General features: G+C 38.4%; 1 protein-coding gene across 3 annotated transcripts in view; it reads right to left on the bottom strand.

The window, feature by feature from the left end:
- Positions 1 to 14218, bottom strand: part of PRUNE2 (prune homolog 2 with BCH domain) — a 291389-nt gene that overhangs the window by 222825 nt on the left and 54346 nt on the right. For all 3 annotated transcript variants that reach the window (XM_069576309.1, XM_069576310.1, XM_069576307.1), the window contains exons 3-4: positions 12688 to 12890; positions 10249 to 10412 (exon numbers count right to left, since the gene is read on the bottom strand). In XM_069576309.1, coding sequence (XP_069432410.1) covers positions 10249 to 10412; positions 12688 to 12890 — 367 coding nt within the window. The remainder of the gene's footprint in view (positions 1 to 10248; positions 10413 to 12687; positions 12891 to 14218) is intronic.

Below are 14218 nucleotides of genomic sequence, written 5' to 3'. Positions count from 1 at the left end.
GAAGGACCTCTTCCCAAAAGCAACTGCAGTGCATTAATATTAAATATGAACTAGTCCAGGTTCGATGCATGATACTGGATGCTTGGGGCTGGTGCACTGGGACAACCCAGAGGGATGGTAAAGGGGAAGGGAGGAGGAAGGGGGGTTCAGGATGGAGAACAAGTGTTACCTGTGGCGGATTCGTGATGATGTATGGCAAAACCAATACAATATTGTAAAGTAATTAACCTCCAATTAAAATAAATTTATATTAAAAAAACGTTGGATTATGTGATAATCATCAAAAACAAAACAAAACCATGAACTAATGAAGTCAGAAGTTGTTTGGGGAAAACATTCACCACAGTCAGGGCATATCCTGCATGATAAATTCTTTGCAGAAAAGAAGGGATTTAAACCTCTTTCCTGTTTTACTTGGGATCGTTTTTTTCATACTGAAACAAAAAAATTAAAGGACAAATAATGCAGAGGGGGCGGGGGGAGGGAGAAAGAAGGAGAAAAAAATGGAAAATACAATTTGTATTTTTGACTGCAAAGGGCTAAAAAGAGAGCAAGTTATTCAAGTGCTTAGTGATCTTATACATTTAAAATGCCTAAATTTAAGAATAAAACTCATCTTTATAAGGCAAGAGAAATAATTAACACTCTAAGGTTGAGGAACTGTTCTGGTTTTATATCTAGCAGAAAAAAATAATTTCTATCCCCTTCCCCCAACTCAGGCCATCCCTCTTCCTAAGGAAAACAGCCAGTGTAATTCCTTCTGGACTTTGTAACCATTTTGGGAGATGATTCACTCTTTGGGCAAGAGAGGGAAAAAAAATAGTCTGGCTCTGTTCCTTTCCTATTAGACCTCCTTAAAAGGATCTTTCTGAAGCTGTTAATCCCGGCTACGAAAATAGCAAGCAACAATTCTTTATTAACGTTCAAATGGAACAACCAACAGAAGGAGAGAATTATTTCTTTAAAACCTAGGGCATAGTTTTTCCACTTCCTCAGCTAAGAACAATTTGTTTCACTATTGAAGTTGTGGCTCTCTCAAGGCCTTCTACAAAGAAAAGAAACCTGAAAGGTCCAGTGAGCTGTGGTTTTGATGGAAACCTGCCTGGTAATCAGTGATTGCAGTCTCATCATTGCCAGCTAGTTCTGGAAAGTGCACACACACACACACACTCACACACACAAATAAACAAGTGGGCCCACAAATACACATGTGGGCACACAAATCCTCAGTGCAATGATTCAACAATTAAACGGACCTTACATTTGACAGTAGCCCCCTAGTAAACATTTCTGCAGAAAACGAATACAGGTTGAGGAGTCTGACAGGTCTATCTATAATTGTTTGCTTTTGGTACAAACTCAGGGCATAACCAAACACCAGCTTTAGGCTACCATGACTGTTTGCGACTTTTAGACAGAACAGATGGTAACTTGTTTGAAAATAATAATAAGCCTTAGAAGCAAATAGTAGGAGGAAGAAAATAAGAAGAGGAAGAGAAGATGAAAAGTGAGGAAAAAAGAAATAAAACAAAGAACAAGAACCACAACAACAAAAACACTGATAGGGAGGGGATGAAGAAGTGAAAAGACAGATTTCCAAAAATCAAGGTCATTTATGATCTCATCTGAATGAGCACATTCTCTTTTCAGATAATTTCTTATACAAATAATTAGAAAGCAATCTCTCTAAGTCAGTCTATGCCTTTTCTGATGAAACTGATGCTCATGAGCTGCATCCTGAAATTTCTAAGTTTGAGATATGTCCTACTAAAAGACAACAGCAAGATCTAACTATTGTAAGAAGTATTAATTCAAGAAAATGCAAATTATGTCAACTTTGTCAAGTGCCCTAAAGAGCCTGAACACACATTAGCCATGGCTGTGTCACCTGTTGGCATTTATCCATAACCGTCCTGCCAAGGTCCAGATGATAGAGTGACAGGGGAGAAGATTAGATAAACACAGCAGGTTATTTCTCCACTGGCAGCTTGATACCTACTTTTAATTGGTACAAATGATCCTTTAACAGCATCCATATTAATCAGGTTCTACCCCCATATTTGAACATAATATTATCCCATCATGCAAACATTCTGACATATAGCTAGGGCAGTGATTAAAGACTAAGACTACAAAAGATTCCAATATGACTAATCTTAAGTATTAATTTCCTATATTTGGAAAAACCACCGGCCTGTATAGAAAAAGAGGCTTGGAACAGGAACAGTCTAGTCTTTACTAGACTAAAGGTCAAGCTGTCTAGAACAATCCCCACATGATGATTGAGGAGCAGAAAAGTGTGTGATACACTTCCCAGTACCTGTAAAAAACGCTATTATGTTATGTAAGAGTTGGAGAATATCTATGAATATTAGGTGTCCTTTCAAAAAGGATGATGTATTGAAAAAACCTTCAGACCTAGATATTCTGTTAATAAGGAACTGGTGTATGTGTTTGTTTCACTAATAATATGAATTTCACAGTTAATTATATTTCTACTTTTTTCTAGACTCCAGGAGGCTCATATTCAAACTTTCAAACAGAACACACTTATTCCTCTAAGTTTATTTATTGGTATGTTTCCTGACCCTGACTCTTTTTTTCTGTTTTATTATATTTACATGCATTTTTGTAAGCCACCTCAAATATTCTATGGAAAAAGAAAGGACACAAAAAATAATATAAATAATAAATGGACAGATGACTGACCTGTGCAAATATATACTACATTTAATATAAAAGCAGGGATATGATAAAAATGATATATATATGATACCATTTATGTAATACATCAAAGAGACAAAAATCAATCTCTAGTGTTATGGGCAATGGCACCCCACTCCAGTACTCTTGCCTGGAAAATCCCACGGATGGAGGAGCCTGGTAGGCTGCAGTCCATGGGGTTGCTAAGAGTCAGACACGACTGAGCGACTTCACTTTCACTTTTCACCTTCATGCATTGGAGAAGGAAATGGCAACCCACTCCAGTGTTCTTGCCTGGAGAATCCCAGGGACGGGGGAGCCTGGTGGGCTGCCGTCTATGGGGTCGCACAGAGTCGGACACGACTGAAGCGACTTAGCAGCAGCAGCAGCAGTACTGTTATGGGGAACACATAGGGGTGGTAAAATTTAAAGTAAAGCAGGAAGGTGTGTGCTGTAAAGATCAAAATATTGGTTATCTTTACTTAGAGAAGGAGAGAGTTGTGATGGGGAGAGGCACACGGAGGTTATCTTGTTCTATGTTTTATCTGATTAATTGTTAAAAAGATGTCCCTTTTGTGATATTTCACTGAGCTGTATATTTAAATTTTTATGTTTTGTATTCTTTTCTGTACATGTATTATATTGCATGAAAGGCTAAAATTTTATATATATATATGTATATAAAAGATACATATATAAAGATGAAAATAGAAACAAACACTTGAAAAATACCAAAACAAAGATTTCTAAAAGCAAAAAAAGGGGGGAGGATATTACTGGAAGGAACAATGTTCAAATTCTGGACATTAGGAATATTGGAGGGATGGGCTGGAATGAAATGGAATTATTAATACAATATTGTAGTACCAACTAAATCAACATAGTTATAAACCAGAAAGGATATTAAAAAATCTTGAAAAATTCATTTCATGACAGGATTTATTGAGGGTCTATTATATGACAGGCACTGTTGCAGACCAGAGAAAAGAACAGTGGTTCAGATCAGCTCAATTCAGTCGCTCAGTCGTGTCCAGCTATTTGTGACTCCATGAACCCCAGCACGCCAGGCCTCCCTGTCCATCATCAACTCCCAGAGTTTACCCAAACTCATGTCCATTGAGTCGGTGATGCCATCTAACCATTTCAACCTCTGTCGTCCCCTTCTCCTCCTGCCCTCAATCTTTCCCTACATCAGAATCTGTTCAAATGAGTCAGCTCTTCATATCAGGTGGCCAAAGTATTGAAGTTTCAGCTTCAACATCAGTTCTTCCAATGAACACCCAGGACTGATCTCCTTTAGGATGGACTGGTTGGATCTCCTTGCAGTCCAAGGGACTCGCAAGAGTCTTTTCCAACACCACAGTTCAAAAGCATCAATTCTTCGGCACTCAGCTTTCCTTATAGTCCAACTCTCACATCCATACGTGATACTGGAAAAACCATAGCCTTGACTAGACGGACCTTTGTTGGCAAAGTAATGTCTCTGCTTTTCAATATGCTGTCTAGGTTAGTCATAACTTTCCTTCCAAGGAGTAAGCGTCTTTTAATTTCATGGCTGCAATCACCATCTGCAGTGATTTTGGAGCCCAGAAAAATAAAGTCAGCCACTGTTTCCACTGTTTCCCCATCTATTTGCCATGAAGTGATGGGACCAGATGCCATGATCTTCGTTTTCTGAATGTTGATCTTTAAGCCAACTTTTTCACTCTCCTCTTTCACTTTCATCAAGAGGCTTTTTAGTTCCTCTTCACTTTCTGCCATAAGGGTGGTGTCCTCTAAATATCTGAGGTTATTGATATTTCTCCCAGCAATCTTGATTCCAGCTTGTGCTTCCTCCAGCCCAGCGTTTCTCATGATGTACTCCGCATATAAGTTAAATAAGCAGGGTGACAATATACAACTTTGACATACTCCTTTTCCTATTTGGAACCAGTCTGTTGTTTCATGTCCAGTTCTAACTGTTGCTTCCTGACCTGCATACAAATTTCTCAAGAGGCAGGTCAGGTGGTCTGGTATTCCCATCTCTTTCAGAATTTTCCAGTTTATTGTGATCTACACAGTCAAAGGCTTTGGCATAGTCAATAAAGCAGAAGTAGATGTTTTTCTGGAACTCTCTTGATTTTTCGATGATCCAGCAGCTGTTGGCAATTTAATCCCTGGTTCCTCTATCTTTTCTAAATCTAGCTTGAACATCTGGAAGTTCATAGTGCACGTATTGCTGAAGCCTGGCTTGGAGAATTTTGAGCATTATGTTACTAGCATGCGAGATGAGTGCAATTGTGCAGTAGTTTGAGCATTCTTTGGCATTGCCTTTCTTTGGGATTGGAATGAAAACTGACCTTTTCCAGTCTTGTGGCCACTGCTGAGTTTTCCAAATTTGCTGGCATATTCAGTGTAGCACTTTCACAGCATCATCTTTCAGGATTTGAAATAGCTCAACTGGAATTCCATCACCTCCACTAGCTTTGTTCGTAGTGATACTTCCCAAGGTCCACTTGACCTCACATTCCAGGATGTCAGGCTCTAGGTGAGTGATCATGCCATCGTGATTATCTAGGTTGTGAAGATCTTTTTTGTATAGTTCTTCTGTGTATTCTTGCCACCTCTTCTTAACATCTTCTGCTTCTGTTAGGTCCATACCATTTCTGTCCTTTATCGACCCCATCTTTGCATGAAATGTTCCCTTGGTATCTCTAAGTTTCTTGAAGAGATCTCTAGTCTTTCCTGTTCTATTGTTTTCCTCTATTTCTTTGCATTGATCACTGAGGAAGGCTTTCTTATCTCTCCGTGCTATTCTTTGGAACTCTGCATTCAGATGCTTGTATCTTTCCTTTTCTCCTTTGCTTTTTGCCTCTCTTCTTTTCACAGCTATTTGTAAGGCCGCCTCAGACAGCCATTTTGCTTTTTGCATTTCTTTTTCTTGGGGATGGTCTTGATCCCAGTCTCCTGTACAATGTCATAAACCTCCATCATAGTTCATCAGGCACTCTATCTATCAGATTTAGGCCCTTAAATCTATTTCTCACTTCCACTGTATAATCATAAGGGATTTGATTTAGGTCATAGCTGAATGGTCTAGTGGTTTTCCCCACTTTCTTCAATCTAAGTCTGAATTTGGCAATAAGGAGTTCATGATCTGAGCCACAGCCAGCTCTGGGTCTTGTTTTCGCTGACTGTATAGAGCTTCTCCATCTTTGGCTGCAAAGAATATAATTAGTCTGATTTTGGTGTTGTCCATCTAGTGACGTCCATGTGTAGAGTCTTCTCTTGCGTTGTTGGAAGAGGGTGTTTGCTATGGCCAATGCATTCTCTTGGCAAAACTCTATTAGCCTTTGCCCCGCTTCATTCTGCATTCCATGGCCAAATTTGCCTGTTACTCCAGGTGTTTCTTGACTTTCTACTTTTGCATTCCAGTTCCCTATAATGAAAAGGACATCTTTTTTGGGTGTTAGTTCTAAAAGGTCTTGTAGGTCTTCATAGAACCATTCAACTTCAGCTTCTTCAGCATTAGTGGTCACGGCATAGACTTGGATTACTGTGATATTCAATGGTTTGCCTTGGAAATGAACAGAGATCATTCTGTCGTTTTTGAGATTACATCCAAGTACTGACTATGATGGCTACTCTATTTCTTCTACAGTGGAGCAGTAAACAAAACATGTATGGTCTCTTATCTCACGAAGCTTATATTCTGGAATAAAGGACCAAGAGGGAGAAGGAGATACACTGATAAAGCTAAGTAGATGGGTAGAAACAAGCATTTGTGAAGGAAGGTACAGTTTATGCAAACCCTCAAGAGTGGAAGAGTTTGGCATATTCCTAGAACACACAATGGGAAAATGGGAAAAGAGCATGAGATGTTGGAATTGGCAGGGGCAAGACTGTGTTGTGGATTGTAAGGGTGGAATGCGTGGATTTTGAGTATGATGGATTTTATGCAGGGGATTGACTTGACTGGTTTATACTTTTATGATCACTTTGTCAGCAATAGATTTTATGAAAGAAATAGGGCAACAGTCAGGCAGCTATGGCATTAGTCAAAGAGAGTAACTTGGATTGAAATACTAGTAGTTATCATGAGAAAAATGGATGGATGCAGGTTATGTTTTAGATATAGAGTCAGCAGGACTTGTCGAAGCATCAGTGAGGGAGGAAAGGTAAAAGAAAGAATCAAGTATCACTTTTAGCTTGAATGGCTTGAACAACTAGGTGGCTGTCAGTACCTTTTACTACTATTAGGGAACTGGGATAAAAGTAGGTTTGGAGGTGCAGGGAACCAAAGGCTTCTGTGATAGCCCTGATGAAGTAGTGGTGCAAATTAGACATGCAAGTGAAGATGTCTAATGGGCACTGGAAATGAACCTGCAATTCTAAAGAGAGGTCATGGTTAGAGATACAGGAGTCACAGCCTGTGCGTTACATTTAAGATTTTGGAACTAAATGAGGCTATCTAAGTACTGTACAGATAAAAAATACCCCCAGGACAAAGTTCTAGGGTACTGCAATACTTAGAAATTGAGCAGAAGAAAAGAACTAACAAGCAATACTAAAAAAGAATAGGCCCAACTTTTTTGCACATTAAGGAATACACTCAAAATTACAGGGTTTTGGTGTTTTTTTTTCAGTATACCAGGCTAAGAGGCATACTAAGGGTCCTCTCCAAGGACTGAGGCGATCAATAACTTGACTCAAGAAATCCGTTTAGAGCACACCAGGCTCAGCATGATGGATTTTAGGGTGTGACCATGAGAATGAAAGGCAAAGAACAGTTAGACTGACAAAGTACTTAGTTTGGAATATATTCAGGTGTTTTGGCACAAAGTTTATAATAACATATCTTCCATAGAGGTCCAATTATGATGCTTTCAAGGACTATTTCAAGTCTTGACTAAATTTCTTTTTTGTTTGTTTGTTTTTTAATTTTTTGCCTCATGATTACTTTAAGAGTTTGCAAAAATATTTTGGTTACTTGGCACTTTTCTCATGAAAAGAGTAGAAGAGGACCTCTAGTATTATACAAACATGCTGTCCCTAAGAAGGCATGGATGACATGCAAGTCTCCAAACCAGCGATGTATTTGCTTCAATGTATAGCAAGTCAAATCTTAACTAAATATTTAACTTCATGACATCTGGAAACAGACATTTTTCAAAATTCTTTATGGCAAAAGTGTGTGTAGAAATTTGCATCCCTTCAAGACCTAGAAGAATACATAATACATGGTCTAGAAATGTGTGTCAAATTAATGATCATTTTGAGTACCCCAAAATGCAAAATAAATCATAGCTGTTTCTACAGAAAACCCTTTAGAAAGAATTACACTATGAAAACAACGAATCCTAAAATTATGTATAGGCACATAAAAAAGACTTCCCTTTTAAACACTCCTTTAGGTTTGGTGTTAATACATGATTAGAAAGCCATAAAATCTAATTTTCAGTTTAGTGAGTATAGCAAAATTCAACTTGATTCCTTTCTTGTATTTATTAAAGTCAGGAGCTTTTAAAAAGTGGCCATTGCCCTTCTTGCCCCAAACACTTAAGTTACCTTTTTAAAGTCAAACTCCTGGGATCATCATTCTTCAGTTCATCTTGGCCAAACTGTTCCGAAACGCTCCATCCCCCTCCACATAATGTATACATGCATATGCACAAGTCACACTTCAGTCAAAGGTCTCCAGAGCTCTCTTTCTACTATGTTAAACCGCCCATGTCTTCTACCGCCAGGCTTCAGCAACCTTGGCCTTCTCATGACAGTGTCTGTGTGGGCAGTCTTCACAGGTAAAGGGACTCTGTCTGTCCGAATTCCAATTCCCAAGCAACAAGGAAGTAACAGTCTTATTCTGCCAGCTTCCCAAGGCCACTTCAAACCCAAAGTTATGAAAAATCTCTGATGATGAAAAAAAAAAAAACAAGGTCCTTTACCATAGTTCTAATTCTTGGCAACTCTGCAAACTAAAACTAAGGTAACTAACAAGAGGGTCTAAAGTGTAATATCCATCAAAGAGTTGGTTCCTCATGCCCATCTGGACATGTCACGTCCAATTCTTGGCAACCCCACAGACTGTAGCCCACCACACTCCTCTGTCTGTGAAATTCTCCAGACAAGAATACTAGAGTGGGTAGCTGTTCCCTTTTCCAGAAGATCTTCCTGACCCGAAGATCAAACCTGTGTCTCCTGCATTGCAGGCAGATTCTTTACCATCTGAGCCACAAGATTCTAATTCCCTAAATCTGAATGTCACCATTATTATCATTGTCATCATTAGCAACAAAATCATATCTTTGTTCCAAGTACTACAGTTTGATATTACCTTATTACTTATGGAAAATCATGCTGAACTGTCCATTGACTACATTTTTCCCTACAAAATTACGCATGTATCTTTTTGAACAATAAACAAAACTTCTTAGTTTCAAAATAATTAGAAAACATATTCTCTAGTGTTTGCCTGCACCACATATTTGCACTATCAAACAACTTCCCTTTTGGCCGAGATCCCCAACTGCCTTTATTTCCCTTCTGTTCTGCCAGAGATAAATGGTTGTGGTTACTTAGTTTAGTTGAAGGCAGTTTCCCAGAGAGCAATTTTACAGATGTTCATAGCCAGAAAAGTATTTAAAACAAGTTGACTAGGGCCATTGGTTCTAAGACATTTATAGGAACTATAGAAGTCCTGGACCCTTTTCCCTCCAAATTCTGGTAGAGGCAGAGGAAGCAAACGAAAAAGGGGAAGAAAAGCCTTAACGGAGTTGTCACCATATTCTTGGGCTTCTCTTTCCTTTTTAATTCTTTCAGCCTGTTAATCACTGTTTTTCACTTCCCTGTGTCAAATACTCCTGAGAAAAACTTGGTCTATCATATTCAAGAAGGATTGTTGAAAGGAGGAAAAACAGCTTTATACAAAACCCCAAACTGCCCTACATGAGACAATATGGAATTTTTGTGGTAATTTTGTGGCACCAAAGTCAATGGACAATTTCCAGCTTAGAAACCACTGTTTAGAAGTGATAGATCCCACTGAGGAAGACGAAAAAGTGATGAGGAGGGTAATTGATGACAGTGTGCTGAGAACACAGTGCTTAAAGCTAACTGGGAGAAGATGGAAAACACTGCCTGATGGGGAGAGAGGGCGGTGGCAGTTTAACCATAAAAGTGCTGCACAGTATCATCAAAAGGAAGGTCGGTGACTTTGCCATCCCAGTAGTATTATATAAACGAGCACGGATCAGTACCAGGAGACATTTCAGTGAAGGAGTGTGGAGTTCTGGCCCATATCCATGCTGTTGTGGAGTGGGAACATTTACTATTCCTGTCTGGTGAAACAGCAAAGATCCTTCATGCCTATTTCTAAATGCACATTTTTAATATTCAATATAATGCTACTCTTTAACAAACTCTTTACTTCCTGCCTCTCTGCTGAAGCTTCCCGTGGTCTTGAAAGGGACTGTTAAGCCAAGAATGGATCACACTCTTTATGCATGAGTGAGTCTAGAGACACTCCATTAAGCCTTCCAGTATTTAATGGAAAGAGTCATCTCTCACCTCTGAGCAGATGAGCCAGCTGCTCGGTGATGAGCTCGGGAGCCTCCTGGAGGATCTCTTTCACCACCAGAGACGACAAAGACTCTCGGAACTCAAAGCCAGCATCGCCTTGCTCCACCGGATTAATGACCTTGACAACTGCTGATTCTAAAGTTTTGTCCTCACTGGAAAGCAAATGGAGGAGAGGAGGAGAAAGAGGGCATATTTTCTTACTTTCTGGAATTATTTAATCTCTATTTCCACACAACTGACTTCCTCTTAATAACCAAAAATAAGTTCACACGACTTATTCTTTATGTGTTTTCACATGTCATTTTAATTAATTACATCCCCAAGAGTCTTTGAAGACCTTCACACCTTAGCACTTCCATCTCTTGTTTGGCTGTTGGGAAATAATAATAATAATAGCTAACATTTATTGAGTTTCCACTATAGGCTGGACTCTGTAATAAATACTTTCTCAGAATTATTACATTTTATACTATAAACTGACTCTACTCAATGGGTTCTATTAAAATTCTTATTTTCACAGGTGGGAAAAAAAGCACGAAAAGGTTAAGAAATGTGACCATTACAAACACAGAGAATATGGCCAATACTTTGTAAAAAACTGTAAATGGATTGTAACCTTTAAATATTATGTAAAAATAAAATTAAATAACAGCGACCAAGGCCACACAGCTAGTAAGACTGCTGCTGCTGCTGCTATTGCTATCTAGTCTGACGCTTTGCAACCCTATGGACTATAGCCAGCCAGGCTCTTCTGTCCATGGCATTTTCCAGGCAAGAACTGGCATGGGTTGCCATTTCCTTCTCCAGGGGATCTTCCCAACCCAGGGATCAAACCCACATCTCCTGCTTGGTGTGTAGATTCTTTACCACTGAGCCACCTGGGAAGCCCTAGTAAGTAGACTACTTATATTTAAACTCTTAACTATCTGGATCCAAAACTTACACATTCAGTTATGTTGCTGGAAAAAATACTTCTAGCTTATTTATTTCTGCATCATTCTTTTTATATGAGATATAGTTGGCTTTTATCAAAGGCAGGGAGAAAGAGGTTGATAAAACTGACTTGATTCTGTCTGCCAAAACTCAAAGAATGGCAATGAAGGAAATGAAATAAACAATCCCAAAGCAAGGCTTCTCAACTTCAGTCTCAAAACCAAAATAAATGTTTCCATTTTAATTGGTAACAAAACTCTTCCTAAAATCTTAACTGACACAAATTTCATAGTTCCCTTCTTCGGCATCTTGCATTGCTTCTTTCCATATCTCCTTGTGTTATAGTTAGTTTGAAAAAGTTAACACATAAATTTAGTCAAGCACATGATCAACCTGAACAATGATAATGGAAGTCAGTCAAATAACCTATGAATAACTCTCAGCCAGTTAACAACTAATTAATAAGTATTATTCAAAAGAATTTTGAGTGTTTTGAGTATCATGGGGATAAAAACAACCCTACAGAGGCAGATCATTTTCCAAACTCTTTATAACTGAATGAACTTCACAACTGACAATACAATGTATCCGTACCTAAATATGCTTCCTTAGAAAGTTAGATAAAAAATCAGATACTCGTACATTTTATTTCATATATACTAAGGTCAATGTCCACGCATGAATGCCATCTCAATGATTAGAAAATGGGCAAAGTGTGCAAAAAAACTATCACCTCAGATGGCTGAGATGTTTAACTGGGGACTCTTCACTCACTAGCAACAGAGAGCTTATCGAAATGGGACTCTTTGTGATGGGTTGTAAGAACTGTGAAGGCAGGAAGTTTATCTTATTCCTCTTTATGTATAATATCTGTAGATTCATGCACCAGTTAGCAACTCCTAAGTACTTACTGAAGGAAACAGATCTGTGTTCTCATCCAAACCCTTCTATTAACTGCATGTGGTACTTTGGGCAAGTCATTTGCGAATGGGTTTTGCATTTCTTGTCCAAAAAATAAGGAGTTCAAATTACATGAACTTTATAGAATCCATCCTGCTTTTATAGTAAATGCTATGACTAAAGGAGCCAATGATTGAATGGCTTTCCTATCCCATGTACATAATTTTCCATTTCACTACCAAGATTTCTTTCTTAAGAATTTTTCAGTTTTATTTAAATCTTCATTATACATTTTCAGCATCAGTATAAAGGACTGTCACATTGCTATAAGAAAGTATTTGAAATGATTTAAAATTAAAATTTTGGTCTATTTTATAAGTATTTTCCACTCAAAGATGTCATATCTGAACTGCCAAAGTAAAAACAGAGGCTTGGCATAGCCCAATTTTGCTGTAAGAGAAAAAACACATTCCCTTTCTTCGAAATGTCCTCTGCCTTTCGTACATCTTCCCAAACCACAAAAAACCTGAACAAGGTAATACTTGGCACAGAAAAATCTTTTATAAAATATCAAACCTCCCTCCAGAGCCTTACCTTGCCAGTACATTGCTGCCAACAAGTGTTAGAGATAACTTTCCTTCATTATTTAGCTGATGCAGATTAATTTCATCTCGGAATATGTGGAATGATTCAGAGATATTTAGCTCTTCTAAAATAAACCTTGTTTCAGTGAAGTAATTGAATTCAGTTCTTGGTATGTTCAGCACGGGCAAACAGAGAACCCCTGGTGGGCTGACCTACCAAGAGAAAAGTTGACTGAATCACTGACAGCAGCAGGAGGATAAAATACCACTACATTTTCTCAAGCCAGAGCGGAACTGGAAAGGGAATGAAAGTCCTTCGGTCTCGTTAAACCACTTTACATTCATAACCAGTTTCTCCTGAACCCAATGAGCAGAGCATTTTCCCATGGATTAAGTCGTCCCTAACTTTTGTTAATCTCTTGTTACTCCACATGAAACTTCTCTTGCCTTTCTTGAAATTTTTTATGTCTCATTTCACCCTCCCAACAATTTTTAAATATATACATTTTCTTCTTCATAGGAAACAAATCTGCCCATCTTTATGGGATCAGCAAAAAATTAGAACGATGACCGCAGCGCAGGGGAAGACTGTGTGTGTGTGTGTGTGCGCTCTGTCACGTCCGACTCTTTGTGACCTTTTGTGAACTATAGCCCGCCAGGCTCTCCTGTCTGTGGAAATTTCTAGGCAAGAATACTAGAGTGGGTTGCCATTTCCTTCTCCAGGGGAGCTTCCTTGGGTCTTCTTCTTTGGCAGGTGGCTTCTTTACCAGCTGAGCCAACAGGGAAGCTCCAGGTAAAAACTGTACTGACACAGAAAGACCCGGATGTCACATCTATATGGGATGCCTCCCACTCAACTCCAGTCAATTGATTCCATGCAAAACGTTCCCAGTCCAGGAGAGGCAAATCCTTCAATTATTCAAGAGAAGCTAGAAATCTAGATTTGGGGGTGTTACCTGTGATGTTTAGCTGTTACAATGTCACAATAAACCTTTTATTTAAAAATACTATGTAGGTTAGTGAAAACTCCAGATTTGGCTCCCAGACTACCAGACTGTGATTTCTATTAATGTTTTATATCTTTAAAAAAATATTATGTTAACAAACCTCTTTTTTTTAAAAAAATGTAATGATGGGGGAAACTGGAGATGGGTAGATATTAGAGAATTTCAGATTCACAATAATAAACTTATTTTTCCATGAGAATTTAAAAAATGAAGGTGCTTTTAAAAATTAGTATAACTCTATAGCAATAAACCCTAAATATTACTGAGAGAATGTGGGGTTTGGAAAAACTGGATTTTTGCCTAAACTAAATGGCCTTTGTTCTCACATCATCACTAGCTCTTTCACAAGCATAGAGTTTATTACACAGTCTTAACATCTTTATCATCCATCTCCCCTTCCTAGCAGGGATTTTTGTCAGTTTTGTTCATGTTTTTAAGTGCATAAAATGGTCTGGCACAAAACAGATGTTTAATACATATTTGTTGAGTGAAATAAATGAATCACCTACTACTATGGTATCCAAAGCCATTCCA

This window comes from Ovis canadensis, chromosome 2 (genome assembly GCF_042477335.2).
Source record: "Ovis canadensis isolate MfBH-ARS-UI-01 breed Bighorn chromosome 2, ARS-UI_OviCan_v2, whole genome shotgun sequence".
Lineage (NCBI taxonomy): Eukaryota > Metazoa > Chordata > Mammalia > Artiodactyla > Bovidae > Ovis > Ovis canadensis.
The sequence above is the reverse complement of the archived record's forward strand: the minus strand, read 5'-3'. Positions and strand labels throughout refer to the sequence as shown.